Source organism: Andrena cerasifolii, chromosome 3 (assembly GCF_050908995.1).
Source record: "Andrena cerasifolii isolate SP2316 chromosome 3, iyAndCera1_principal, whole genome shotgun sequence".
Lineage (NCBI taxonomy): Eukaryota > Metazoa > Arthropoda > Insecta > Hymenoptera > Andrenidae > Andrena > Andrena cerasifolii.
The window spans coordinates 9,428,367-9,455,911 of NC_135120.1; the positions used below are offsets into that span (position 1 = coordinate 9,428,367).

Here is a 27,545-nt window from a genome sequence, read left to right on the forward strand (position 1 = left end):
TAACACACAGTTGCCACTTTCGCGAATTGTGATTTCGCGCGTATATCGTGTATCCTCCGGTATAAACATAACATGCACGTAAGGATAAATATATAAGAGCGAAGGAATAGAATTTTGAAATAGAAGTAGTGCGAGCGTAAAATGGATTTGCACGAGCGGTACGCTCGTTTCCCGACAACGGATGCGTCAATTTTGGGTTTCGCTGAAACCACGTTTAAAAACGATCCTTTTAAATTATTGCACAATTTAGTGCGATATTATGATGCCAAGGTAATGGAGAACAGTCTGGATAACAATCAGTTAAAGACGTTCCGTATGATATTGTGCTACGAGTATCAGCTTGTCTATTGTTCTGGAAAGAAATATCCGAGAACGGTTCGCACCGATCTATGTTTCAAAACTATAAAGAATGTTTTATACATGAAGATGGAGTCGCAGGACTTTTTAGAGTTATCAATTTTATATGACATTGTACTTTTACATACCATACTCTATTGTAATTCGCAATGCATCGGCGAACATTTGGTGGAGTTTCAAAGTTCGAACATTCAAATTTTAAATGATAACATAAGTAGGGTCTTTTACATGAAAATAATGGAATGTTTTTTAGAAGCTTTACAATTACGACAATTCCTGCATAAGGACATGACGTCGAAGAATTTTAGATATTTTATCTCGTTGTTTGTCGAGGATATTACAATGTGGCTGGATGCTAAAGAACACAGGGAGTGGCAAACGTTCGCCTCGTATTTTCCTACTTTGATAAATACGTTCGGCTCCGAACATGTTTTACCAACCATATGGTACATTGTTTTAAATAAGCTGCAAGACTCAAAAGATATACTCAGCATGCTGAGCATTATAACCGACACGTGCTTCTCACCAACTTCCAAAGACATAGATGCTAGGCATTATACTTTGTGCTACACGGAACAGTTATGGTTGTTAATATTAGGGACTTTAAAATCCCCGACGCAGCAGTACCGTAAACAAGCGTTGTTTATAATGAAACGAATAACTGATTTCATGAGTAACATAGGTGAAAGTATGGTAGAGTTAAGGAAACCGGACATTGTTCCTTTCGTGTGCAAGGATCCAACTAATATCGAAGCGCCGATAGCTGGCATTAGGCAGAAATTTTTCTTGGTGTTAGAAGCGTTAGAAGAGAAACAGTATCACTTAATAGTACCAGCTTTAACGCATCTGCCGAAGTTAGTAAAAGGGAACAAAGAGCACGGTTCGTGCAACAACTGCTTTAATAACTATTGGTTGCAGCTAATTTTCGAAAGGTTGTTTCATCATGAAAATAATACCGTAGTAAAGCTAGGCATATTATACGTCTGTGAATTACGGACGATTATACACGATCATCAGTTTCTGAAATTGTTTGTCTGTACTTTAAACAATACGTTTTTGTACGAGTGTAAATCTCATCAGCAAGAACCAAAAATATTAAATGATATCGTAACATTGTTTGTACACGCGAGAGAAGAAGATACCGAATTTATCGATAAACTCCTCACAATAATGAATGAACAAAAATGGGCTCCTATACCTATATTCTATATGATGTTAATTTTAAGAATAGTCTCGAGTAAAACATCAAACTGCTGGGAAGGTAGCGAAATAGTTATAACAAAATCATTAGTACAAAAGAATTTAAGTATGCACTCGCACATCTTAAGGGTCGCATCGCAGATCGAACTTTTGAAGACAATTACTCTCTCCGTAAAGAAAATACACGATTTGAAAGCAGTGATAGATACATTATTAGAATTCCCAATTGAAGAAGCTCTGGTGAGGGGTTCATTTTCATGGAACATTATAACAACGTGGTTGAGAAACGCATTGACTGTAAAGGATGCGACGAAGTTTGTAAAATGTATGTGCAAGAAGCATTTCAATTACGAAACACCTTTAAACACAAGTCCTGCGAAGTTTGCTATTATAATCTTTATATTGCACGATGCGGGGTTGATACTGCAACAGAGACCATGTTGCGCAGAAGAAACGTTAAATAATTGGTTGTCCTCGCTTAATGGAATTACCCAAAGGCCTTATGCAGATATTACACAGATCTTTTATATAACAGAAGTTATGTCACACTTCCTTAATTTAAGTGCCTTGGGGAGCAGCAAAAGCATCGTACAATTGTTATTCTCGCACATTAATAATGCTTTAAAGTTTCTGCTGAAAAGCTGTACAAACATACCGTCGGCATTCAATTATGAAGAAGTAAACAGATATCTTGCTGTAATTGTTTCGTTTCTTAGTAATGGCACTCTGATTCTACCGAAAAAAGATATTATAGTGTACGTGGAGTACTTTAAAAATACGAGCACACTTATTCTTAAGAATATAGAAAGATATACAAGCGTGCACTACATGTGCGCATTGCATATTTTACATTTTACACAAAGCGTAAACTGTACGTTGTTTTATGTAAGACCTCTGTTAGATATTTATGATATGCAAATAGTTGATAACGACCAGGATGTAACGACTTCCAAGGGGAAAATAGCATCGGATTGTTATTTACTACTTGCAAAGCTTACAAATCAATTTCTGTCGAGGGTAGAGCTAGACCTATGGCCTGAAAATATTAATTGGTTCGAAAACATTTTCCATCTGTACGAAATGGGAGGGAGCGAGATTGTTCCCGAAATAGCATTGATTTTGAAAGTAATCGTTGAAAGGGGATTAATCACTAATCCGGAAAGTAGATCAAGTTTTGAAACCATTTTTACTACGTGTTGGAGTTCCACATTGTCAAGCACAAAGAATAAAGTGTACTTTACGGCAATAAAGAATCTCATAGGAGTTATTTTAAATAGTAACTTTTTGGTACTACCCAAAGGCCTGGATTTTGTGCAAAATGTAAGGGAAAGTATTGTCTCGAGACTTTCTTTCCTGCGTATTAATCGTTTACTCATTTTTAGATTCTGGGTCAACTACTTCAACAGAGCAACGATGTACCGAAATTGAAGAAAATTCTATTAAACGAATTGAAATTACTAAATGCGTGCTGCCTGAAAAATGTACAAGATCCGTTAGCGCAGTGTCTCCTTCATGGGCACGTGTTTCGCAAAGATAAACAGATAGAAAATGAAGCGTATTTGTATATCGCAAAGAATTATAAAGACTGTTACCCAGAGCACATATCGATGATGTGAGTACCTTTGTATTTACTTATTACTTTAAGTACCAACGCATTACTAACTTCCTAATTCTATCAATAGAGATCATGATAACGATGCAAGTATCCGAGCACTTTCCGCTGTTCTGTTTCATAAGATAACTAGTGCGGACAAGCAGCACGCGTCAGTCCTGTTTCCAGACTTTTTACAAAAGTTAGCAAAATATAAAAATAAACGATACTTCAATAATTCGTCCATGCATAAAACGAAGCACCGAATCTTGCAAAGTTTATTAATATTACAGCCGAATTTGAATAAGGTATCAAGATGCTATGTACTCGAGAAAAGAATAACCGTCGACAGAAATACAATTATAAATTTCTTTGCAGCTAAATTCCGCCCTGTTACAAGAACGTTTGTGTAACTTAATACTTATGGAAAGTAATCAACACAGCGTACGATTAATGCAAGAATGGATATTAATAAGAATCTTTGTTGACAATATTACGTTTCAAGTTAAGCTGTGGCAGTTTTTCGAAAAGGTATTCGAACAAATTTCGTTTGCCCCTGTTCAAGATTGATTGTAAATCCTAAATGTGCAAAGTCTAATTGATACAACTTTTATATAGGCGATTGCAACGCGTCCTGGATGCGTCAGTTCAGTAGCGTGTATTGTTTATCATGTTTCAAAGTTACTCCCTGAAGAAAATCAACGTAATTTCATTTCAATTGGAATACAATATGTCGCACGTTGTTGCTTAGGACAGCAATATAACATGCGCCTTTATAGTCAGGTAATTGAACACCGTAACTGCGTAGAAGAGTTCATTGATTGAAATCAAGCGATATATGGTCATTGATATGCTATGTTAATATTTTTATTTAACGTAGGTCATCTTTGTCAGACTGTATAAAATGTTAGAAAACTTGAATTGTGACGACGTCACACTAGAGTACAGAGGATTATATGAAGCTACGGTCGAAAGTTTAAAAGATGGAAATTTTATGAAAAACTCGAGCAGACTTCTCAATGACTTTTACCTTTCTTTCTTTCATCCTGTACAAGACTACAGTTTGGAGGTAATATTGTAGAAACTATTTCAGATCATTGAAATCTACTAACTCTGACGTATACCATCAATGTTGTTGTATTCATAGACAATATATTTCGAACTTCCTCGATTGACTGGCATGGATGCAAGTGAATGGATTACTCCAGATATCTTTAGAACCCTAAATTTTAAAGAAAATATTCGTCATCCTCTTCGATTGCTTAATTCAAGCCGATCATTATCAGAGACTAGAACATCGTTGTATTTAATGAAAGCCACAGGTAATTCAGTCAGTGTCAAGGTTATAACACAAATATATAAATTATAAAATACATTATAAATATATTATATATTATTATATAATTAATATAATATTTATAACAAATATATAAATTATAAAATATATTATAAATATATTATATATATTATTATATTTATAATATATTTTATAATTTATATATTTATGTTATAACCCTGACACTTATAAATATATTATAATATATTTTGTATATTTTTATATATTTATAATATATATATATATATTTATGTCAGTGGTAATCACAGGACATTACACTCTGCGTCGTTTTAAAATATAGCCGATGCAGAACCAACTACAGGTCATTCTATCCTTGGAACGAGCCTTGAAGAATTAAGTGACATTCAGAAGAAAATTAATCCTGCCATGTCCACGAATGCGTTAAATAATGACATTTATTTGACAGTCAGGGAATCAATGTCTCAGAGAAAGGTATTGACGGATGAAGGGATTATAGTTGTAGCAAGTCTTATCGATCGAGCTCCCAATTTGGGCGGGCTTGCCCGTACTTGTGAGATTTTCAACGTTAACGAATTAGTTATTGCTAATTTGAATCAAGTTAAGGACAAAGATTTTCAGACTCTCAGCGTGTCCGCTGAAAAGTGGATAACCATGACAGAGGTATGCATAATATTTTACAACGAAGCTTGAAAATCTATATTCGCAATCGATGATAAACTTCCAAATATTTCAGATAAAACCTTATCAACTGAGTAAATATCTGTTGGAGAAAAGAAGCATGGGATGGCGTTTAGTAGGAGTGGAACAAACAGCTAATAGTACGAACTTGCTAAATATGAAGTTCGAGAAGAAAACAGTTCTTGTCCTGGGGTAAGCGATTACAAAAAAAAATTGAAACGATTACTGGCATTATTATATGAATGCTGTTTTCAGAAATGAAAAGGATGGAATCCCAGCTAATTTGATACCTCTATTTGATACTTGTATAGAGATACCACAACTCGGTATAATTCGTTCGTTAAATGTCCATGTTAGCGGAGCCATATGTATATGGCAGTATGCGACGCAACACATGTTGTCATGATTATGTTTTTAAATGCATTTATGTAATTGGAGTTTTCATCTATTTTTGCAACTTGTATTGGAATGTCACGACAAATAAAACATGACATTGAAACGAAAAGATGGTTTAACCGAACGATATTAATGTTTATTTATAAAGCTTATATTCCTCCCCATACATATATGTATTTACGAGAATGCCTAACATTTATACAGAGATTATGTCTATGCGAATGTAGTACATCATATCTTTAAACATTATACCCTACAATGTGCCGTTTTCCAATACATTCGCCAACGAAAAACCAGCATAGTACTTCCACGGTAACTAACGTGTTCAGCCAAGCTTCGCGTACTGTCACGTTACGATATCCTCCTGTTTTAGCAGAATGTATCAGCTTTGTGATACCGTCCCGAATAGCGGGAATGTCAGAGATCTTTGGCGGAACCAATTCCACTTTCCCATAATATTGGATTTTATGAAGGACAGGTTTTGAAGCTCCTACAGCAGCTGCAATTAATATACAATTGTAAATGACACTGGGTTACCATTTATCTAAATTGACTGCAATGGCAGTGAATGAAATCAATGTACTAGTTATACATAACCTTCGAGACATTAATTGAAAAATATCTTTAACAGGTTGCATCATTTTGAAATTATTTATTCGAACGTTGTGAAAAGAGGCAATGGCGCGTGAGTTAAAACTTTCGTTTAAAAAAATTGTTAATTTTCGTGTCATACAGAAAAGGAATTGGTGTTATATAATAATCAGTTTTAAGTTCATTATAATAAAGAATGCAGGATTTAAAAATATTTGGTAAGAGATATTCGTGTACGGCTTAGATACGTACTTTTGCAAAGCTGAACTGTTTTTGTAATCGCTGACATTTTTAATCCTGGAAGTCAAACTCTCCCGACTAGAATTTGGGTACGAAGAACGATCTTCCTTCCGGCACCCATCGACTTACCTCTATTGCGTCGCGACGGTTGCGATTCATCCATCTAGCGTACATCTGTTGAACTATAATGTAGAATTTGAACTAAATTACCGCCTTCGTGAGAAATCAATGGCATCGACGCGCAATTGACATTTAAGACCGAATTTACAGTGCGTGAGTGATTGGTATGGATATGGAGTGAGAATGCGAATGTATGAAGGCACCTTAAATGTACAACTAGTTTCTAATTACGAACGGGCAAAATGTAGATAGAACTACAAATGGAGATAAATTAAAAAAAAACCTTCACCCCTACTGATTTGCGACCGATCTGCGCAGCTCCCGCGGATCTGACATACGCGATTGGTCGCAGCAGTTTTCCTGCCGGTTTTCTACCAATCAACAGGATATCCCTGCGCGGAACGAGTCTACTTTTAAGTGGAGTGCAGTATAGATACGGTGAAAAATTCTACGAATAACGCAAATATGAATCAGTATTGGGCGAATTCCACTTACGCCCAAATCGCCCGAGAGTTTCATTAGGGTAGATTTCTTTATACACGACTGGACGCATCGTCAAGAATTTCAAAGTCGATTTTCTCGAAAATGAATATTTACTTGCTATAAGTAGAAAAGAAAGAGTAACTTTTTTCATATCGCGCTTCATTTTCGAGAAAATCAACTTTGAAATTTTTGACGTTGGATATTATGTTAGAAAAGAAAAGCAAGCGTGGTTTAGACTAGTCTATAGTTTAGAGTATGCTGGATATATTTTTATAAATTTAATCTCCAAATAAGAACAATGAATTATTACGTTCATGTAACTAATTCGTGCATTTACAGTTCCCTTTGGAAATATATTTTTGGTAACATTCGACAATACATTTCACAGAGATGTCATTTACAATTAACTCACAATTAAAGAATCATTATTATATACAATATAAACTGAGCTACATAATGTACAAATATGTTACTCCAGAGAAGTAAAAGTACTTCTTCCTTTAAATTACAAAATTTTATATGAAATTATATCACCATCGATTCCAGATTACCCTAACTGACTGTAACATTATTATTTTGACTGCCATTACTGGTAGTGCTCTGAACTGGTGGTATTGCCGGAAAAATGTGTCTATTTACATATGTAATATTTTATCTATACGAAGGGTCGAGTTCATGTACAATCTACTTCAAAAGCATGATTATATTCTTAACGCCTACTTGGTTAAGTAGACCTTAAAGTGAGGAAGTTTCCTCACTGAGTATTTATGTATTTTATCTTCCTCACTTTAACATTCTTACATTACGTTCTAATATAATTTCTTATAATAAACAAAAATAAAATACATAAATACTCAAAGTCTGTGGGGTACTGTTATCTACTAATACACTTCACTTTTCAACAAAATTAACTGGTAATCATTACAGACACACCTGAATCCATAAAGGACGAGGGCTAATAAAATATCCTACAGACGTATGCACACTCCGCCCTAGTTGTTTACACGTGCTTTGGAAAAAAAAGAAAAGAGTAACCCCTTTTCTGCGCTCAACGCACTCTGTCCGAAATTTAGGAACATGATACGAGCATGGGCGTAGCTAGGATTTCATTCAGAGAGGGGCAATAAATAGTGAGACCGAATTTTAAATTTATGTACGTGTTTAGGAATTAATATAACCGGGGTCGTGTAATGTGGAATTACTTCACAATTTAATTTACTTTTATTTTGTAATAAATTAATTTATTGAGGGGGGCAAACGCCCACCCCTGCCCTACCTTCGCTACGCCTATGGATACAAGTTTCACAATGTTGCACGATGCCGAACAACGTAATTGGTACAACCCCCACTGAGCACCGTTTCGGTCTCCCTCAAATACTAGTCTTCGAATTATTCTTCGAGAGGAACGGCACCCGAGTTTCTCGCGATTCTCGCCTAGAGCTGCTATCATTATTACTCGTGCGTGTGATTCTCCGTTGCGTCGAGGACAGCTCCCTGAAAATTACGAAAACGACCATTAAATGAATAATACTAAATGAAAGTGCTGTCGAAATTGTTGATACCGGGAAATAGATACAACTTTGGGCTCGTACAAGTGATAATAATAAGCAGTGGCGAATTTAACAGGGCGGCCGATGAGCAGTTGCCATCTAGGCCCCTGCTCGGAAGACCCCACTAGGGCCCCATCCTTAAAAAAAATTACGATTTTATCCAAATTATATTTTTTTTCTGTATTATTACACTGAGCCCGTTTTCAGTAAACTAACGCTTTAGCTTCTCGAAAAATGGGCCCCTCAACGTTTGCCACCTGGGCCTTTTTTCTTAAAACCGCCACTGATAATAAGGGAAAAATAATAAAAAAAGTGCGCTTTTTTATTTTTCCACTGCTTCCGTCATTTTGATTATGATTACTTAAAAACCGCGGAATTACAACGTTCAACGCAATATATGTAAATGTTTAGACATTAGGATATGTCTCATTCATGATAAAGTAGTTACATCACACTACATGCTGGTTAGGTACAACAAAAAATTGAAAACAAAAAACATGTTGCATATTTGCAACAGCACGCAACGAAGGGTTAAACTTCTTTTCGATATCTCTCACGGTTCTTGAGATATTCCTCGAGAAAGAAAATTCTGCATTATTCTCAAGGGGTGATTTCACCCCCCAAAACCGCACTACGGCACCAACAAAGATTAGGCTTGTGTTACGGATGAACATCTCCACTTGCACACAGAGTTGCATAATTTTCTGAATTTTCGTGTTGCCTAATCTCCCTTGTTAATTACAGGAACAACTTCCACAGTCGACTCTACTTTTTTGCAGATGAACAAGCTACTGATATCCGAAGATTAGCGATCTCTCTAAAGGTCGCAACCGCCACACTTAATTTAGAACAAAAAGATCGATACGCCAATTAATAATCTGTGAATCATTCAAAATTACGTTAAAACACTAACGACTGCTTAAGAAGTTTCCAACTGCTTTTTTTTTGTCGAAACAAACTACGTAACGACGTCTGCTCCATAATAAACAAGTGCGACTTCTTATAAAGCAAGGTATTAAACGAATTAATGTGGTTTTATTATGATTCTCTCGATTTCAACTATCCAGTAGAATCTTCTGTTATATCCTTTCACGGCGTTTATTTACCTGTTATACGAGTTCTTATGGTTCCTCCGCGGCCACAGATGAAACGCCCCATATATCAAAGGATTTATCAAGCTGTTGCTCATGCCGAAGAAGAAGATTCCGCTTTGTAGATCCTCGCTAAGCTGGAATCATCGCGGGCTTGTTAATTCTTCAACCATGTCGGTGAAAATGAGAATCGTTTAAAAAAATGATTCCTCTTATAATAAGCGTAAAAGTATTAGGTTGGTGAATGGAAATATCTTTTACTTTTCAACTATTTTATTTATTTTATTCTTTCCAGCTTCTGCGAGATTTCTCGAGTCGTTAGCTACCGACGGCAATCTTATTGTTATTCTATTCCCAGGATAAATAAAAGAACTTTTACGCTATGAATTACCGGCAATTTCACATTCACCAACCCAGTACAAAATAAATTCGATGTTACTGCAGAAGAATAGAAGTAATCGCCTACACGGTCATCAGGATTAAGGAACATGAAGATTATCATCATCGCGTAGTAGGGCGTCCACCAAATGATAAACGCGGCCACGATGACGACACTGATTCTCAATGACTTGGCTTTGGCGCGGTGCATCAATTTCCTTCTGTTCAAATTCCCGTTCATGTAGCCCACGCTAGTGTTGGTCAACTCTAATCTGAACATTCTTTCGCTTCCTAAAATTAGTTTCTTTTATATACGCATTTCATTTCTGATACGTTGTGTGTTAGTAGTCAAGTTGAGAGCCGCGTGCACAAGTATGCGTGAAAATTTGTTTTAAATAAAATTAGAGTAATAAAATTGCTGTTTTAATAGAATATTAGAAGGTTCTTATATTATAATGCCAGAATATAGTTTACATATAAAATTGGATATTCAAATTTTTATTTAAATTCGCTTAAGGGGTTGTGCCTACCTGTATGGTCTGAAAACACAAGTATATTCGGGATTTTTTTTTTTAAACTTAAAGAGTTTTTTTTAAATAAACGGTTGTATATTCGAAAGTACATATTTCAAAGTTCTGGTAAATAAATAATGGAATTATAGGCGATCTCCCGGCAGCGTTTTTTTTTTATTACGGTGACCACTGTAGCTTTTACCTGGTTCATCAGAAACAAAAAATTCGACTAAATTTAGTTAGCATATTAGATTATCTAGCCCTTAATCGTGGCTTTTTCATTTTCGTAGGGTAGTTTTTATTTTACAGATGAAAAATGATGAGAAGTGAGAGCGACTCTGTGGCGAAAATCGATACTTTTGCTATGAGAAGCCGCCACTTTGTAGCAAATTAATTTTCCGGGATAATGAACAATTAAGGACTAGATAATCTAATATACTAACTAAATTCCCGCGATTTTTTTATTTCACATGAACCAGGTCAAAGCTGCAGTGGTCACCGTAATAAAAAAACGCTGTCGAAAGATCGCTTATAATTACATTATTTATTTAGACATCGCATTGCAAAAAAAAAACTACAAGTTTAAAATATATACTTTCGAAAATATACGACCGTTTATTTAAAAAAAAAAAATCCCGAGAATATTTGCGTTTTCCGACCTTGCAGGTAGGCATAACTCCTTAAAACCACTGCTGCAAAGGATGCTACGGCAAAGACAGTGATCGAATTACAGATTTAAGTTGTACTTACGAGAAATTGTGAGCACGGTGGATACATAAGTAGTGATAAGAATGGCTAGAGGAAGGAGGAACATGAAGAACAGGCTGAGGGACGCGTAAAGCTGCTCCTGCCATGGTCTCGTGTAGAATCCATGGGTCACGCACTGAGTGAATTCCTCAATGAACGGGCCCTGGGCCACGTGGAATATAAAGATCTGCAAACAAAAGGAAATGCATCTTCTTATTCCCATGTGCCTACTGCAACATGGGATTTTAATTTCGATACATACCGTAATGGAAATATTTATATATTTATTGCGTCACTCTGAAATTTACGTAGCACGCAGAATTTCCACTATGATTGACAAAACGATTCGTATCCAACTTATTTTGGCCAAGATACTGAAAAGGGAACATCCCGAACCCGGAAATTTGACAAAAAATCTGAAACTTTGTGAATATGTAGAGAATTTCCTCCCGATTACAACGCAATTTTTGTTTGCTGCCCAAATTCACTCTGAGGGGGTGTAATTGACCGCTGAAAATCCGGTTATTTACCGATTTTCTGTTATAACTCGTGAACTGTAAAATAATTTTTGCACCAAATGGTTGATTTAATTGAAAGAAGTAACTTTTGTCTTGAAACTTTTTTTCTATCTCTTACAGTTCGCGAGTTATAACACAAAATCGGAAAATAGCCGAATTTTCACCCCCTTCGATTGAATATGGGCAGCAAACAAAGATTGCGTTGTAATTAGGAGGAAATCCCCTACATATTCACAAAGTTTCAGAATTTTTTGAATTTCGGGTTTGGGATCATCCCTTGTGAGCTACATATTTTTGCAATAATATTTCCCTAATAGGGTAAACGCACCAATAAATGAACACTTAAGGCTAATGAGTGAACACTTTTATAAAATTATATTTGCAGCGCGATTTATTCCACGTGCTGCAAAAAGTGTTTGGACATGAAGAAAGAAATTAAAAGAAGTCTCTAATTAACTAGTTCCTTACTTTAATAACTTATTTTACTCATTTTAATATAAAATATTCATTCACTGGTACATCCACCCTACTAATAATAAGTGATAAAGTGTTAACAATATTCGACCAAAGCAATCTATATTTCCAGCACTGTATATTAACAGAAATCGTTGAATTTTAATACGGGATTTGATAAACTATTTAATCTGGAATAAAAAATGTACTTTGTACATTTAATTGTCACGCGTTCCTTTACAATTTTCCATATACCCATAGATTTAAATCCAGAGCAACAAATCTATCAGCTTGTGGAAACCAATCGACTCTTAAATATTCATGAACTTCAAACGAACTATTTCTGTACGACCGATAAACTTTGCTTTTAAGAACGAAAGATTTCATTGTATTCGCAGCTCCGAGTCAATTTATTCCACAGCTTTTCGAACGGGGAAGAAGAAAACAAGTAGAATGTCTCCGTTCATTTCTTTGTGCCGATATAAATCGAGAATTACTGTCATTCTGGTTTTTCCCCTTTTTAATTAGGTACTAATCATCGACCCATAAATTCCAATCTTCGTCGCGGGGATCAAAACTCGATGAAAGACGACGGATGTACGAGGCGAGCAGTCGCCCGCGTTGCTATGATTAATGGCAACGATTTACAATAACTAGTTCCGCGTCAGGGACCGTTTTTATTCGATTAGCATCTCTGAGTACCCCCGCGCGGTGTAACTTTTTCTTGGCGCGTTTTTCCGCGCACCCGTTCAGCCCGATGGAAAAATTTTCTGATCGCTGAACGGATTCGATTTTGAAAGAAAAAAAAAAATCCATTCCAAAGCCGCTCAGAATATCATCGTTCATTTGTAAACGTTGATGCTCGTTCGTCACCATCATTCGTCAGCAATGTGACGCAAGGAAATTTCGGCTCGTCGTTTCAGCAGAAAATTCGTCGTATTCCCCGTTAAAAGAAATTCCAACAACAAAAAAGAAGGAAACCATAAGATTCTCGAATAATGGACTGAAGGCCGGGATCTCGATGAAAAGGACTTTTAGGAGCAAAAGGCGCGTGGATTATCTGTGCGCCGTTTTATCATCCCCGTCGTCGAGGTACATCTTTTTTTAATCGTAACAGCTTCCCTTCACCTATCTCTCTATTTCTTCTTGTTCTTATTTTTTAATATAATATTCCTGGAAGCTGATCGTGGGCTTCAGCTGGCCCTGAATTAAATTACCAGTGGGTTTCGTTTGGAGAACTTGAGCCTCGAATTAATCGCAGATCTTGTATTTGTAAAGATTGCCTGTAGAACGCTTTGGAATGCTGAACAGTTTCTCGGGGCGTTCTCTTTGTTGGGAGAGCTTCTTTAGCCTTGTTAATGCCTTGCTTTTTGTTTATATGTTTATCATGACACGGGTATTATCGACAGATCTCGACGATCAGATTACCTGTTCGTCGGACACCTATTAACTGGTTCTGATTCACTAGTCAGGTCAAAAAAGTTTGACGTACCTATTCGTGTTATTGCTGAATGAAGAACCACACTGTGTTTGTGCATTACGTACTACATTTAGGAAGCAAGCTTCAAGGGGTCTCCCCACTTTGACGGCCTGAAAAAGAGCGCGATATTTGGGATTTTTTTTAAGAGAAACCCTCCAATTATAGTAATTGAAAATTGTATGCCTATATTTGTACATATTTAGGCAACATTTAAAAAAAATCTAATTAAGAAGAAAACGGTAGGGGAGACACCGGGGCTTGTTAACTAATTTTTAACATTTCTAATTTTTATAAACAGACCATTGGTATTTTCTTGGCATGTTGCACACCAGAAGTTTGCAAATTTTGAAAACTGTTTTAATCGAGTCTAGGTCGTAGTTTTTATCATATTTAGAGTAGTGAAACGAATAAGTCAACAAACCCCGGCTGTGGGGTAATACTCCCTGTCATTTAAGAAGGAACCCGTTTCGCGCATGTAGAGTGAGCTCATTGGCTCCGAAATCTTAATTCTTTTTTCACTCCTTCACACTGTTATTTTTTTTCTTCACACTGTAATTATTTTGTACTTGTTTGCTATGGTCTATTTGGAAGGCCCGAGAGTTTGAGGGGAGGATAGGGTGTAAAACTGGTAGGGGTGAGTTTGGAGGGATTTGTAGTGGGGGAAGTGGATTTGAGCAGCTAAACTCTTTGCCACGACTGCATCTTGAGGATAAAAAGTACAATTTTTAGTGGTATTCCTAGGCTTAGTCAAACAACCCCTTCTGACACTGTCAACATGTTAAGGGTCGTACGTACAAAACCTCCACGCACTGGATAAAATAAAATACCCTACATTATACTCAATGTATCACGTTTCCACAAAATATTCATGAAAAAAATTAAGCAATAGTTAGTGGACAAAAATTCATAAATAGTCGAAATAAAAATATTTACTTCCCACCGATCTTTTTAGATTTTTCATTCTCACTGATAGAACACGCAAGTTTTTGTCACGGTGACACATTAAATGGCAAGCTGGTCATTCATATGCTTCAATATCGCGAATCACAGTATAATTTATAACATAATACAACAAGTTTAAAAGCTTTTTTCTCAAAACGATGTTTTACGAATTGATTAGCATGATATCGCAAAAGCCAATCGCCCGATTTACTTTAAACTTGGTATATATCTTTAGTAGATGTCCCATTCTCGTTATTACTAAAACTAAGTCGGTTTTTGCAAAATTAGACTTTTTGCGTCGTAAAAAAAAATCGTTTAAAAACAGCGATTTTTTTGTAGAAATCAATGAATGTTTCAGACGCTGTCATTTTTTTTTACTTTTTAGAATTTCTCATTTAGTCTAGTTCAGACGATAGCCACACTCATGTAGATTACCCAAATTTTTAATTTTCTATTTTAGACAACTACAACGGCGGATTTTATGCTAACTATGCGCATATATGATTTTTGTAAGGCGCTCTATTTGGACCACTATAACTCCGGATATAACCATTATTTTCGCATACAATTTTTTTTTCATATTCTCTAAAGATTGGCAAATAAAGCCACAAAGCTGGAAGTAAATATATTTAAGGGTTCTGTTTTAAAAAATTCCCAAAGTTCGCATCATTTTTCGCTCGTCAAGGTAGGGGGGCCTTAAGCGTTGAGAGTAATTTAGAAAGGTAACGTAATGACTGTAAAATGATTCTTTTATAGTTCGCAGCCGACGCAATCATGGTGACTGATTCGACTAAAACCCTCGCGCTGGTGATATCGGCGATAAAGAATCTTCGCGAACAGAAGGGGTCGTCATCGCAAGAAATACTGCATTATCTCTCGTCTGTCTACGATGTCCCACAGAATGTGGCACGTCGCCAGGTTGGTCCTCATTTCTTCATCGATTTCATACTCTTAATAAGAGGAGAGGGCGCGGAGAAATACCTCCACAGTTTGCAATAAACGAATTATTTTACAGAAAACATAGTTTCCTCGACTTCTTTGGGTGTTCAATTAAATACCCCAAAAGTTTAAATATCCTAAAAGAAACAAATCAGTTACATACACGGGAATCCCCCTTTAAGTACTCGGGGCTATCCAGAGCTCGTGAGCCCCAAACTTGACTATTCCCCCTTTAGATTCAAGCTTCTTTGTATTAATTCCAATAAATACAAAGGATATCAGTAACCATCAGTCTACGATCATTTCAATCGCGTTAAATCTTGAAATCCATATTATGTTTAACCTTTTGTTACCCGCGTCCACTTTTTACAACATCGCAATTTTATCGTTTTTTTTTTTTTTAATTTTCACCTGTTGCTTTTATTTGGTATTCTGAAATTTTGTAAGCTAAGAATACTTACGACTTTCCTTTTAAAATAATTCTATATTAAAAGCTAAAATGCGATGTAGTTTTCTTTAAGAAAGAAAAAAGATGGAGCTGAGTAAACGACTGCTATTATAAAAAAGTATTGTTTTATTCCCTTGCATTGCTCTGGTGACACCTTTCACGCGATAAATCCTCTTTGGACCGTGTTTTGCCAATGAACTTTTACACGCGCGTTGCGCTTTCCTAGTGCGACTTTTCCTCTTCGACGCCTGCACATCCAGACTGAAAAGCTGGAGTAAAAGAGGCGGGGATTTTTCATAAAGTGCAGAAGGCATAGCTAGAGGATTAGAAAAGAGTTCGAACCGATTGGTTGCTATAAAGCAGCAAAAAAAAATATTCACAACTGTTGTACTTTTTGCAACAGTGCAGGTAACGGAAGGTTGAGAGTGTTTCTCATGGCTGCCGTTATAAAAGTGAACGTAGACATTCATCTAACGATTCTAATCCCTTGCTCAGATGCAGACAGCCCTGAAGCGCGGCGTGGCGTACGGTATCCTGAAGAAGAACGGCAGCCATTACGTCCTGCCGATCATCAGCGAGGCCAAGGGTCAGGAGATCGCGTCGCAGGAGCTGAGCCTCCTGGACTACTGTCGCAGGAAGTGCATGCAGCAGAAGTTGAGCGTGTGCTGCAAGTGCAAGAAGCCTAAACGCATGCGAAGGAGGCGAAAGAAGACGATGTGTAAGTGCAAGAGGACGAGATCGAGGACGAGATCGAGGAGGAGAAGGAGCAGGAGAAGGAGCAGGAGAAGGAGCAGGAGAAGGAGCAGGAGAAGGAGCAGGAGAAGGAGCAGGAGGAGCAGAAGCAGAAGAAGGAGCAAGAGAAGGAGCAGGAGAAGGAGCAGAAGCAGAAGAAGGAGCAAGAGAAGGAGCAGGAGAAGGAGCAGGAGAATGAAGAAGTGCAGGTGTAAGAGCAGGAGGCGTAGGAGCAGGCGTAGGAGCAGGCGTACAAGCAGGAGGAAGAGGAAGTGCACATGCGGTGGCCTAGGACCATGTGCGGTGCACAAGGGTACGGAACCGAACGACAAAGCGGAGAACGAGCAGCTCTTCAAGCCGGAAGTCGGAGCCAAGGAATCCGTGGCCAGCGAGTGCAGCTCTGCTGCGTCCACCTTTTCCACAGCGACGAGTTAGAAAGGTGCGCTGATATTTTAAGGAATTTAGTGTTTTGGTATCAAAATTTGGGACTGGTAACGTTGAACCAATTATAGCAATGGGGAGTTTGAAATAGCCAACTTAGTAGTTAGCAATGCGGGGGATTCTCGTGAATTATGAAATAATTATCTAGAGTGTTACTAACTACAGTGTACGGTAGCTGTGCGGGGAACGTACATAGGCGTCCAGCGAGTATGGTTAGTGGATAGGATTTGAACATTCCCGCACGTGGCGTGCGTTCAGCGTTTGGATCTCGGTACTCAAAGGGTTAATGATGCTTCTGGCTCAAATTTAACGATCATTCTTAGGAAGAATGTTTTCTCTGCTATTTCTACATGTAGCGTTCTATGTTTCTTGATAAATTTCCTTGATTAATTCAGGAGACCGAGAAGATATTGTTTATTAATGGATCAATGTGTTTTCAGATACGTAACAGGTGTCGTGGGAGACTCTCGGGAACCATCTGTTCAATCGTCATTTGTCGTCAATGTACAAGATCGAAAAGAGCGGCGTCTTTGTTGGGTCGCGTGGCTTTCGAAGAAGCGTTGTTTTTATAAACAATTTCATTTCTAGATCGTGTATACAATTTTTTACTCGTCTACCTTTTCGCTAGCATACCACATTCAGTCGCGTGTTTACGTGCTAAATGCGGCAATATTGTAAACAGTACCTTGGATAAAAATATACTAATTATTACAATGCTGGTTCACATTTTCTGATAACACTGATAAGGCATGTTTCATTATACACGTTCATTTTTCTTTATTTTTTCAGTCCAGAACGAGAATATGAAAAAAGCCTTTTGAATCGTTTAGTGGATGCGCGTGACTAAATTTTCAAGCCTCACTTCCGTTGGGGAGTTTTATTAACTTTTTATTAAACGTCTCGAGCGACAAACTAGCAAAGGCAGGCTGATTGACGCGTTTTTTTTTCTTTTTCTCACCTGTCCCGATGATTCTTATTAAGGTAGATAAGCTTTCCGTCATTATCAATACTGCAACTTTAATTACGCGATAATTATGCGACTGCCTATTACATCACACTTATATCTAATTTCATGCAACCGCGTGTCGCTCGATAGTGTACCTCCGAGCTATGTCCTCGATATTTGTTTACAAAAAATAGAAAAGAAACCAGTGGCAGACTGAATCTTTTTCTCTTGAAATTCCACGTATTCGACGAACGTTAAGTGGCAGGCGATATAAATTAGATTTTCATTGCAAAACTGATATTCGAACTGTCTCGTCGACGGCAGTGATCGTAGCAGGAACTCGGGCTGGAACTGCCGCCCCTTACGCGAAATATCATCAAATATTTGAATTTAAAAGAGTCGACACAATTTCAAAATTAATTCAATATGGCAAGTCACGTCTGAGTCATTGCTAATTCACTACATGATAAAAAGTGAGTTGTTTTTAAAGTGTTTCAAGCCTGCGTTTAAACATTTCTTTCGCTCAAAATTTGTTGCGTCCCAAAATTTGTCGCTCCCCAAAATTGGATGCTCCCTAAAATTTATCGCTCAACAAAATCTGTCGCTCCCCAAAATTGGATGCTCCCCAAAATTGGATGCTCCCCAAAACTGAATGCTCCCCAAAATTGGATGCCCTCTAAAATGTATCGCTCCCCAAAACTTGTCACTCACCAAAATTTGATACTCCCTAAAATTTATCGCTCCCCAAAATTTGATGCTCCTTAAAATCTGTTGCTCACCAAAATTTGATGGTCCCCAAAATTGGATGCTCTCCAAAATTGGATGCCCCCTAAAATTTATCGCCCCCTAAAATTTATCGCTCCCCAAAATTTGTCACTCACCAAAATTTGATGGTCCCCAAAATTGGATGCTCCCCAAAATTGAATGCTCCTTAAAATCTGTTGCTCACCAAAATTTGTCACTCACCAAAATTGAATGCTCCCTAAAATTTATCGCTCAACAAAATCTGTCGCTCCCCAAAATTGGATACTCCCCAAAATTGGATGCTCCCCAAAACTGAATGCTCCCCAAAATTGGATGCCCTCTAAAATGTATCGCTCCCCAAAACTTGTCACTCACCAAAATTTGATACTCCCTAAAATTTATCGCTCCCCAAAGTTTGATGCTCCTTAAAATCTGTTGCTCACCAAAATTTGATGGTCCCCAAAATTGGATGCTCCCCAAAATTGGATGCCCCCTAAAATTTATCGCTCCCTAAAATTTATCGCTCCCCAAAATTTGTCACTCACCAAACTTTGATGGTCCCCAAAATTGGATGCTCCCTAAAATTTAATGCTCCTTAAAATCTGTTGCTCCCCAAAATTTGTCACTCACCAAAATTTGATACTCCCTAAAATGTATCGCTCCCCAAAATTTGATGCTCCTTAAAATCTGTTGCTCCCCAAAATTTGCTACTCCCCAAAATTTGCTACTCCCCAAAATTAGCCAGTCCCCAAAATATACCACCCCAGGCTGCATCCTACTTACTCTACACCCAACTCCGCCCCCATAAAAAGCCTCACCTGAGGAGAAGCGAGAACGAAGGACAGCACCCACGCCATGATGACCAGCCTCAGACACCTGTGCGCCGTGTTGAACCCCTTCATCGGGTAGCGCACCGCTATGAACCGGTCCAACCCGATCAGCACCAGGACGAACGTGCTGAGGTAGAGGCTGAACACCTGCAGGAACTTGAACAGCTTGCAGGCGGCGTTCCCCCAGATCCAGGCGACGGTGTAGCTCCATATCGACTCGCCGCCAATACAGAACACTGTGACCAAAAGATCCGCCACGGCCAGGTGCAGGATCAGCGCGTAGATAGCGGACCAGCTGTGCTGGCGTCGCCGGGACCTGGCGATCGAGTAGATGGTGGCCACGTTCGCCGCGAAGCTGAGGGCCGCCATCACGGCCAGCACGATCACCTTGGCGAGGGTGGCGTCGGTGAGCCGGGGCGCGTGCTCCAGGCACGTCACGTTCTCCAGGCCGCCGAAGCGATAGAGCTGGTCGAGCTCGGTGATGTTCCGCCACGGCCGTGCGTCAAGGGCGAAGTCAAGGCCGCGGGAGTGGCCGACGAAGTCGGTCAGGTTGTCGCAGGCCGGCAACACGGCCACGAGGAGCTGCCCCGGCAACGACGGCGTGGGAAACGTAGTCATCGTCTGTGCTCTATCGACGGTACCGACACGTTGGTCCCTGTCATCCTTCCCTTAGGCAGTGCCTTCCACCCGGGGCGTGGACGTTGCTTCAAGGAAGATCGAGAGACGTTCGATGGGCCGTTCGATCGACGAGACTGGACCGAGATACGCTGGCAAGGTCTCATCGGCGCCACCACTCCACTGGCCACTCGCATTTGTTAAAGCACCACTTGACATTCAGGTTCACCAAACGAGCCAGCTCTATTCCGCGGTATCTCCGCCTGCTCGCTGGCGATTATACGCTCTTTTGCCTGGGAGCTTCTTTACTCTGTCCTGTTTTATTCTTTTAAAGAGGTTCTATCAATTCACGCCGGCCTCGCCTTATTTGCGCGAGAGCCGTTGGAGCGCGGATAAGGGAACGGTTCTTTATTGGAACACGGCGGTTCTCTGTAACGAGGAGCGCAGAACTATATCGTCGGACACTTTAATGACATGCTTGTTACGCGTTAAGTAGAATCCACTTCCGCTTGTGTTAATCATTGAGTACCCGATCGACGTTCCTCTTTGTTTTCTTCCTCCGCCGTTGCCCGAAGGCGACTCCGTTCGCGGCGCGTAAATAAAACGTTTAACGGAAGTTAGGTCAACCCTGGAGTTGAACAACTTTCTTCGATTTCCTTGAATGCAGGAGCTGCGAATAAACAGTGTCTCGTTTGCGATTCAAATGCTCGCGGGCGCGACGCTACCACGGTGCGTGAGCAAGGTGTTTTTAAATTAATGCAGGATTTAATTTTTTGCCAGGGATAGATCTATCTTTCGTTGTTTAATATTCGCGCGGGGCGAGCAGCAAGTCCCGATGACTGATTACGATGAAAATAATTAAGGGGCACGAGGTGGCCGCTGGATGGGCTTGGAAAGTCTTATTCCTCTGTCGCAACTGCTAATTCCACGTGAAACGTAACAAGGCTTTGTTACTACTAAACGTAGAATTCCAATGAATTCGATAAATTACGCGTTCATTAGATACGTTCCAACTACCTGCTCGGTTTTACATTTCAAATGCACCTTTCTTGTGCGAGGAACTAGCTTTCAACTTCCATGCAGCGATTCAAGCAACCAAGTTAGCTAATTTTAATACGAATAGTTTGGAGACTCTTGGAAACTTCAGGTTCTTTGAATATCAATATCTTAAATATTAAATATCTTATATCCCACAAAATGGGATCTGGTTTAAATATTTATAAATAAGCGACGAACTAGGTGAAAGAATGAAGCTGTTACATTTACAAAATCCCGTGCACAGGAAAAAGGAAATCTCGAAACGAGACTGGTTAGAAAAGGAAAAAATATGTCCAAGAATTTTTGAGACGCAGACCTTGTGCCGCGCGGAAGAGCGACAAAAAGAGATGACAAAAATGGAGAGGCGAAACGCGAAACACGAGTATCTATCGAAAAGGATGGAAGGTTGATCGTTCTAATCGAAATATTAATTACCCGAACTCTGGAAGGCCAATAATCCTCTGGGGTAGTACAATCGACGCGAATACTAATTAAGCGCGCGACGAAAAAAATTAGTTTTCGCGTGAAATCATTCGTACCGGTTCAGGCGGAAGCAACGCGATTCGTACTACATTTTTCCGCTTGATCGGGACTCGTTAGCGCAAAAAGAAGATCGAGTTCGAGGACACCAACACGGTACTCCTCTACGCACCTTCCTGCATTAAGTAACAGGTTGCATCGTCCACCTTGCACCTCGATGATTCAAGCTTTACACGCTTTAATCGTTGCAACGTACTAGTCGATATTAATTGGACACCTTTTCCTAACTATTTAGTACGTTGGCGAGTGCAAAGCGTTTCCGCAAGTACGGTAAACGAAAGCGTGAATTCATGGTCGCTTAAATCTGCTTACACAGAATCTATGGTCTCTCATATCGCGAATGAACAATGTACGACAACGCAAGTTTTATTTCTCACTGACAAATACCTTGTTCTCAGATTGCTCGACTTTTAACTGCGTTTCATTTCTGAATTCCCATGCAGCCATAGTTAAACTCGATTAGTTGTGAGCTTCCTGTTTCCGTTAAAGAAAAAAACGTAAACAGGTTACGTTTACAAAAATATAACTTGATCTTGAAATACCCTTGACGTTTCCACCTATCAATTTTTTGTACAATTCGCTCTTAGCCTGCGCTACTATCGACACCGCGACTCTACAGGAGAATACACGAATTAATAAATTCGTAATTGTTTGCGAAGGGACCCCGTGTCGACTAACCTATTCGCGAGTAGGTACAAATAGAAACACTCAAAACGCGCAGTCAGTACCTATATTTACCAGTTTCGATATTGGCCTTGGTGCCTTCAGTCCTCATACTTTTCTATTTAATCGTGCTACCAATTTCTATTTTCGCCGAAGCTTTGACAAAACACGAATCCTGTGATTAACAGTTACTGGACAAAGATGGCCTGTACTTCTAAGTTAAGCTTCGCAGAAGAAACTATGGAAGCGTGAATGAATTATTTCCTACAGAACATGTTTTCCACGGAAGCGTATCCCGTTTCTTTCATTTTGAATTCGAGTCGAATGAGGCGTTTGACACTAAAAGGGGAGAACGATTCCAACGAAACGCTGAATGACTGTGCTAGATAATTCGTACCATTTCACGGGAGCAATGGTTAATCTTCCTGTTCTCGAAATTTCAAAAATAGCTGCTTCCAAACGCGTTCACAGCTTCGCGTGTTGACAACAGTCCATTCTCTTCTTGCGCACCAGTTTCCTCCTCCTCCTTGCTCTCAGAGCGACTCGTCCTTTGGCAAGATTCTTCTTCCCCGACTTTTTGTTCGATCACATAATGTGACTAAGAAGCTAGATAGTGTCAACATGGTGGAGCGACGATGATGTGACACGATCATCGAAACGACAGAAACTAAAGATCACGGGAGCCTCGCTTCATTGCGTCACGCGAGCTTTTGAAATTCGCTGTGCCTCGTGAATGCTTGATTAATACACTTCCTTTCAGAAAATTTGAATGCGACAGGCTGTAAAGAATGACGGGAAAATCAGAAGCTCGCGATCTTTCAGTTTGAGCGACGACTCGTTCGCGGCGCGGAAGCCGACTGATGATTACTCGAACGGGAGACAACAGCGATCGTCGTGTCTACTAGTTTTTTTTCCTTCTCTTCCTTGATTCCTCTTGGTCTCTCGCTTCCTCCAACCGCACGCTGCTAGATGACTTAAATGTGTAATACATAAGTGGCACTTGTAACTGTTGGTACAGGATACCAATTACGCGTGCGATTAATGTTGTTCAGATTCCGTGGATAGTTGCTCAATACATAAATCTATTTATACATAAGTCTGCCGCCGAAATAAATTCAAGTGGATAAATGCCACCGCTTCGCCAAGCCAATTACCACTAAATCTTACTCACTATTATTGTTTCGCGGCACAGTTTCGTACGGTGGACCATATTTGATAACACCTAAACAATGGCTCAAGCGAAATTAATTTTAAACGATTAATGGATGAATTAATGATCCGAATAAATTCATGCTGTATTTATTTATTTATTTCATTGTTCCATAGCAGACATCGTACTCGTTAAAGAATAGTAATTTCACTTCAGCAAAGAAATGTGTGTTGCGAAAACGACTAAAGAAATGAAATAATTTGTACAATAAAATAAACTAAGATTGTGCCCATGCTTGTGGTATTTCTTGCTACATGTGTGTATAAAAATTCTACATCCATCTAACGCGTGGATTATTTATTAGTAATTAGTGGATTAGTAACGTTCGATAAAAGCGAGCAAAATTACGCTCAGACGCGCGAGCGAATAAAAAGCCTGAATCGTAAGTGAAAGATACTAAGAAACGGATGTTATTATTATACAGGTAGCACTTATTAGTATATTTCCATAATTACACTGTTATTACAGATCTATTCTATGGATGAAAATATAAATATTGACATTATTACAACTACAATATATTGGAGAAAACATGAGATTTTAAGTAGAAACCCGCATTTCCAGCAAATGAATTTATTCCGTAGATTACATTAAAAAATATTACACCCTATTTTCCACGCTGGAAAGCTGTTGCAAAAAACTACTCTTATTCGTAGCCGTTATTTTAACTCCATCAATTAAAATAGAGGTGCCTCAGTATTTCGCGCATTTTTTTTTTCTCTTTTAAATCTCTCTACAATCTATATAAATTCTTTTCCCCTCGTACACGACGCGTCGTTGCGAATCGGTGGAAGGTCATTGTTTACCTCTTGCCAGAAAGTTTTCTTTATTCTGCTAATCGATACTTCTATAAATTTTTCAGGTTCATTATGGCCGATGTAATGATCACATGCGAACGCAACGTGACAATGAGAAAAAGTACTATGAATAAGATTGTAATAAAGATCCACGATCTCGCATCACGTCTCGCGTGAATCAACAATCGTTGTAAATGCCTAAAATTCGAATACCGGATGATCTCGTACACGACTTACAGTCACGCAATGTTAATTCAGGAAGAGTAAGATCGTTTTAGCTGTCTCAAAGCAAAGTCTACGTTTAGCAAAATGCAACACAGTAAAGAACATTGTCCGTAGAAACGTTTGATTTCTTGTAACAGCTTTTTTTTTTTATTTCTCGATAACTGTTACTTATATAGCATTATCATATGGTATGTGAAGTATTTATAACGCATGTATAGTTATACTTCGTTTACGCATTGCTTTTGCAACTTGTATTTCTCGACTTGTCAGTTACAACTGTTAGTTGTACGAAATAGCTGTAAAAGAAAAACACGGGAAAATGATTTATCCGCTCCATCTTCCAATTCATACAACTTAAGTGGAATCATGTTGTAATCTTACCTTGGCACTGAATGCTTTAAGCTTCAGGCATAGCTAAGGGGGCCTCCTTCTTTTCTTCAATCGTAACAGCTTCTTTTTTATCGCCAGCCGCTTTATCACTTTCATCCGCTTCCTTTTTTGGAGCAACCTTGAAGTATATTTGTTACGTGTACATCCGTGGGTATTACAGAAACAAGCTTATAAGAATTTTCTTAGCTACAACTATCTTACAACACGAAAATAATATATAAAATTAAAAATATGTGGCAACATTGTTATTCATAATCAAGTAATATAAGATAAATTTATCGAGAATAGTGGAGATACGTTTATTAATAGACTTTATTGTATTTCTATAATTCTTTCAGTCTAAATCTGCAACTATTATACTACATACATACGCAAATCTTATAAGATGATAGAAGAGTTTATGAACTACTAAATTAACATTTCTACAGGCAAACTAAGCCCAAACTGCAAAACTACTACAAAAAGTTAAAAAATATTGCAATATTCTACTATGTTTATTGCAAATTCCACACTTTTTGACCCACTGAGAGCAGTTTTGATTTAATCCCCAACAATAACACTCTAGATTTACTCAGGTTGATATACTCGGCTCTAGCTTTACTGAGGTTGATACAAATATTAGTTTCCTGTACTCAAATCTAGGTGGAGGCTCTAATTTACTCATGTACACTATGTTCAATACCTATCCTATAATCTTCTACGCACACTGTACATGATTTTTAAATCATCATAAACCAAACAATTACTGTTACGTGGACTGATTCATTACCTCCTCTTTACTAGCCTCATCGAAATTCTCCACTAAATCAGGCACCTCGTCGTCTTCCTCCAACGTCGTTTTACCGACCGTACTTCCAGAAACTGTACTCGCTAATCGTTTCAACTGTGTAACGCCTTCAGGTCCCAACTGGCTTATGATTCCCGGTAACATGTCAGTTATCTGTTTGTTCTCGCCGTGGCCAGTAATGGCGAATGTGTTGGCGGACAGACTAGCTTGAGCCTTTGGATTATTGAAATGGATGACGGTGCCGTCATCTTTGATCATATTAACCTCCTCTATACCAGGTATAGTGTTCACAGACAGCTTCTTCAAACAGCTCTGTAACTTTTTATCGTCTGTGGCGGCAGTAGCGTGCACAACCTGCAAACCCCGACGAATGAAATTAAATAACAACGTACAAGAGGATACGTAGGATGTGCATTGTTTCTCAATTGTAAAATTTCTCCCTCTGAAGCTTTTATATCGCAATGCAGAATTTACTTAAACAATGGGAGACACCGATTGTTATTGCAATCGTAAACACTGTAAAGTAAATAGTATTATGTAAAGTTTGCTAAGACTTTCAAGATCAATGTGACCAGCTCAAAGTCCGTGCACGAGGGACCGGGCACGGGCGAACTCGTGTTTAACACGGAAAAAAATGAAAGAAGAGGATGAGAAAAATAGTATTATGAATACGGGATATGGGTTGATGATCTGCAGTGGTGAGTAACGCGTGTCTCGCTGGGCATAACCGCGGAATTTTAATGTCACGTAAGAATGATGACCCCCTGGTCGGGTATCGAGGGGCAGAGTTTTTCGAAAATGGGCGAACAGCGAGTTGTTCGATTGACACTTGGAGTGTGTAGTTCCATGGACTGGAGATCAACGGGAACGGCGAGCCGTGTAAGGAGACTTGTAAATTCGCGCTGGCTATCGAAATAAAGCTACGAACCTTCTTCTTGCGTCGGGGTGTTCCCTTACCGCCGATTCGTACTTGGGCTTGAAGCTTCTTCAGCTTTTCGGGATTCATCTTGCCCTGCTTGTACGACGATCAGAAGCTACCGAACCTTGGCAACCACACTCGGTCAGGCTGCTGATCCGACGCTAACTTTTGTACGATGAAACGAGACGAACACGACCGGCGAGCAAACACGTGCTCTCTGTTCGCCGAGAGGATCGAGAAAATGGAAGTGTACGCTTCTTTAGCTCTCTACGTCAGAGACGGCTTCCGGAAGGACAACGCTTCCGTTCGAAACTCAGCTCAAAACACTGCACTGATCAATTGCGACGAACGTTGTTCACACATAATCTTCTTTGTGATCAACTCTATAAATTGGAATCTCATGGGAAATATTTTGTACGGCTGTAAAACTCGTTTCATTCGCGAATTATCGTATCGTATAACAGCCCATCTGAGCATGGAGGTTATGGGCACCATTATTTTACGATACACATCTTCAAAGAAAAAAAGCTTCGTAAATGCTTTCATAATGCAATTCGAAATTGTTGCATCGTACAATTTGGAAATTTAACAATACCGTGACGGATCGTTAAGAATGAGTCGTTGCACAGAACCGGC

At 38.8% G+C, this 27,545-nt stretch overlaps 5 protein-coding genes across 11 annotated transcripts; 2 read left to right on the forward strand and 3 right to left on the reverse strand.

Moving 5' to 3' along the window:
- Positions 1 to 141: 141 nt before the first annotated feature.
- LOC143367404 (tRNA (guanosine(18)-2'-O)-methyltransferase TARBP1) lies at positions 142 to 5,649 on the forward strand. The gene is made up of 10 exons (XM_076809189.1): positions 142 to 2,877; positions 2,940 to 3,169; positions 3,240 to 3,456; positions 3,527 to 3,679; positions 3,767 to 3,931; positions 4,029 to 4,217; positions 4,296 to 4,470; positions 4,786 to 5,126; positions 5,200 to 5,336; positions 5,400 to 5,649. The coding sequence occupies exons 1-10, from the start codon at positions 142 to 144 to the stop codon at positions 5,548 to 5,550; spliced, it is 4,494 nt and encodes a 1,497-aa protein (XP_076665304.1). The 3' UTR covers positions 5,551 to 5,649.
- Positions 5,650 to 5,654: 5 nt separating this feature from the next.
- Positions 5,655 to 6,544, reverse strand: LOC143367408 (ATP synthase F(0) complex subunit g, mitochondrial). The gene is made up of 2 exons (XM_076809195.1): positions 6,384 to 6,544; positions 5,655 to 6,039 (listed from the first exon to the last, which is right to left on the reverse strand). The coding sequence occupies exons 1-2, from the start codon at positions 6,418 to 6,420 to the stop codon at positions 5,780 to 5,782; spliced, it is 297 nt and encodes a 98-aa protein (XP_076665310.1). The 5' UTR covers positions 6,421 to 6,544; the 3' UTR covers positions 5,655 to 5,779.
- Positions 6,545 to 7,203: 659 nt separating this feature from the next.
- Crzr (corazonin receptor) lies at positions 7,204 to 24,057 on the reverse strand. Of its 7 annotated transcripts, none has more exons than XR_013085040.1 (7): positions 22,979 to 24,057; positions 19,714 to 21,010; positions 11,256 to 11,439; positions 10,082 to 10,284; positions 9,631 to 9,752; positions 7,904 to 8,468; positions 7,204 to 7,855 (listed from the first exon to the last, which is right to left on the reverse strand). XR_013085040.1 is itself a non-coding variant. In XM_076809294.1 (7 exons), the coding sequence occupies exons 3-7, from the start codon at positions 20,341 to 20,343 to the stop codon at positions 8,345 to 8,347; spliced, it is 1,263 nt and encodes a 420-aa protein (XP_076665409.1). In that variant the 5' UTR covers positions 20,344 to 21,010; positions 22,065 to 22,531; positions 22,979 to 24,057; the 3' UTR covers positions 7,204 to 8,344. The 7 variants fall into 7 exon arrangements, 6 of the variants coding, with proteins under 6 accessions (XP_076665409.1, XP_076665411.1, XP_076665407.1 ...); XM_076809294.1 differs by adding an exon at positions 22,065 to 22,531 and having other exon boundaries at positions 7,204 to 8,468; XM_076809296.1 differs by having other exon boundaries at positions 7,204 to 8,468; positions 19,714 to 20,769.
- LOC143367462 (uncharacterized) lies at positions 15,420 to 17,877 on the forward strand. Its single transcript, XM_076809300.1, has 4 exons — positions 15,420 to 15,563; positions 16,528 to 16,754; positions 16,926 to 17,203; positions 17,646 to 17,877. Exons 1-3 carry the CDS (start codon positions 15,420 to 15,422, stop codon positions 17,197 to 17,199), a joined length of 645 nt encoding a protein of 214 aa, XP_076665415.1. The 3' UTR covers positions 17,200 to 17,203; positions 17,646 to 17,877.
- A 144-nt stretch (positions 24,058 to 24,201) lies between the features above and the next one.
- Positions 24,202 to 27,183, reverse strand: Bic (bicaudal). The gene is made up of 4 exons (XM_076809299.1): positions 26,919 to 27,183; positions 25,973 to 26,344; positions 25,195 to 25,321; positions 24,202 to 25,109 (listed from the first exon to the last, which is right to left on the reverse strand). The coding sequence occupies exons 1-3, from the start codon at positions 26,994 to 26,996 to the stop codon at positions 25,211 to 25,213; spliced, it is 561 nt and encodes a 186-aa protein (XP_076665414.1). The 5' UTR covers positions 26,997 to 27,183; the 3' UTR covers positions 24,202 to 25,109; positions 25,195 to 25,210.
- Between the last annotated feature and the right edge of the window lie 362 nt (positions 27,184 to 27,545).

Coding starts and splice junctions, on each gene's coding strand:
- LOC143367404 (XM_076809189.1), top strand. CDS start 142: ATGGATTTGCACGAGCGGTACGCTCGTTTCCCGACAACGGATGCGTCA. Junction 3,170..3,239: donor CCAGAGCACATATCGATGAT/GTGAGTACCTTT, acceptor TTCTATCAATAG/AGATCATGATAACGATGCAA. Junction 3,932..4,028: donor ACATGCGCCTTTATAGTCAG/GTAATTGAACAC, acceptor TATTTAACGTAG/GTCATCTTTGTCAGACTGTA.
- LOC143367408 (XM_076809195.1), bottom strand. CDS start 6,420: ATGTCAGCGATTACAAAAACAGTTCAGCTTTGCAAAA. Junction 6,040..6,383: donor AACAGTTCAGCTTTGCAAAA/GTACGTATCTAA, acceptor TATTAATTGCAG/CTGCTGTAGGAGCTTCAAAA.
- Crzr (XM_076809296.1), bottom strand. CDS start 20,343: ATGACTACGTTTCCCACGCCGTCGTTGCCGGGGCAGCTCCTCGTGGCC. Junction 10,285..11,255: donor CACCGTGCTCACAATTTCTC/GTAAGTACAACT, acceptor AACTAATTTTAG/GAAGCGAAAGAATGTTCAGA. Junction 9,753..10,081: donor TCCTTAATCCTGATGACCGT/GTAGGCGATTAC, acceptor CGATGATTCCAG/CTTAGCGAGGATCTACAAAG.
- Bic (XM_076809299.1), bottom strand. CDS start 26,996: ATGAATCCCGAAAAGCTGAAGAAGCTTCAAGCCCAAGTACGAATCGGC. Junction 26,345..26,918: donor CACCCCGACGCAAGAAGAAG/GTTCGTAGCTTT, acceptor CGGGGTTTGCAG/GTTGTGCACGCTACTGCCGC. Junction 25,322..25,972: donor ATGAGGCTAGTAAAGAGGAG/GTAATGAATCAG, acceptor ATATACTTCAAG/GTTGCTCCAAAAAAGGAAGC.
- LOC143367462 (XM_076809300.1), top strand. CDS start 15,420: ATGGTGACTGATTCGACTAAAACCCTCGCGCTGGTGATATCGGCGATA. Junction 15,564..16,527: donor AGAATGTGGCACGTCGCCAG/GTTGGTCCTCAT, acceptor TCCCTTGCTCAG/ATGCAGACAGCCCTGAAGCG. Junction 16,755..16,925: donor CGAAAGAAGACGATGTGTAA/GTGCAAGAGGAC, acceptor AAGCAGAAGAAG/GAGCAAGAGAAGGAGCAGGA.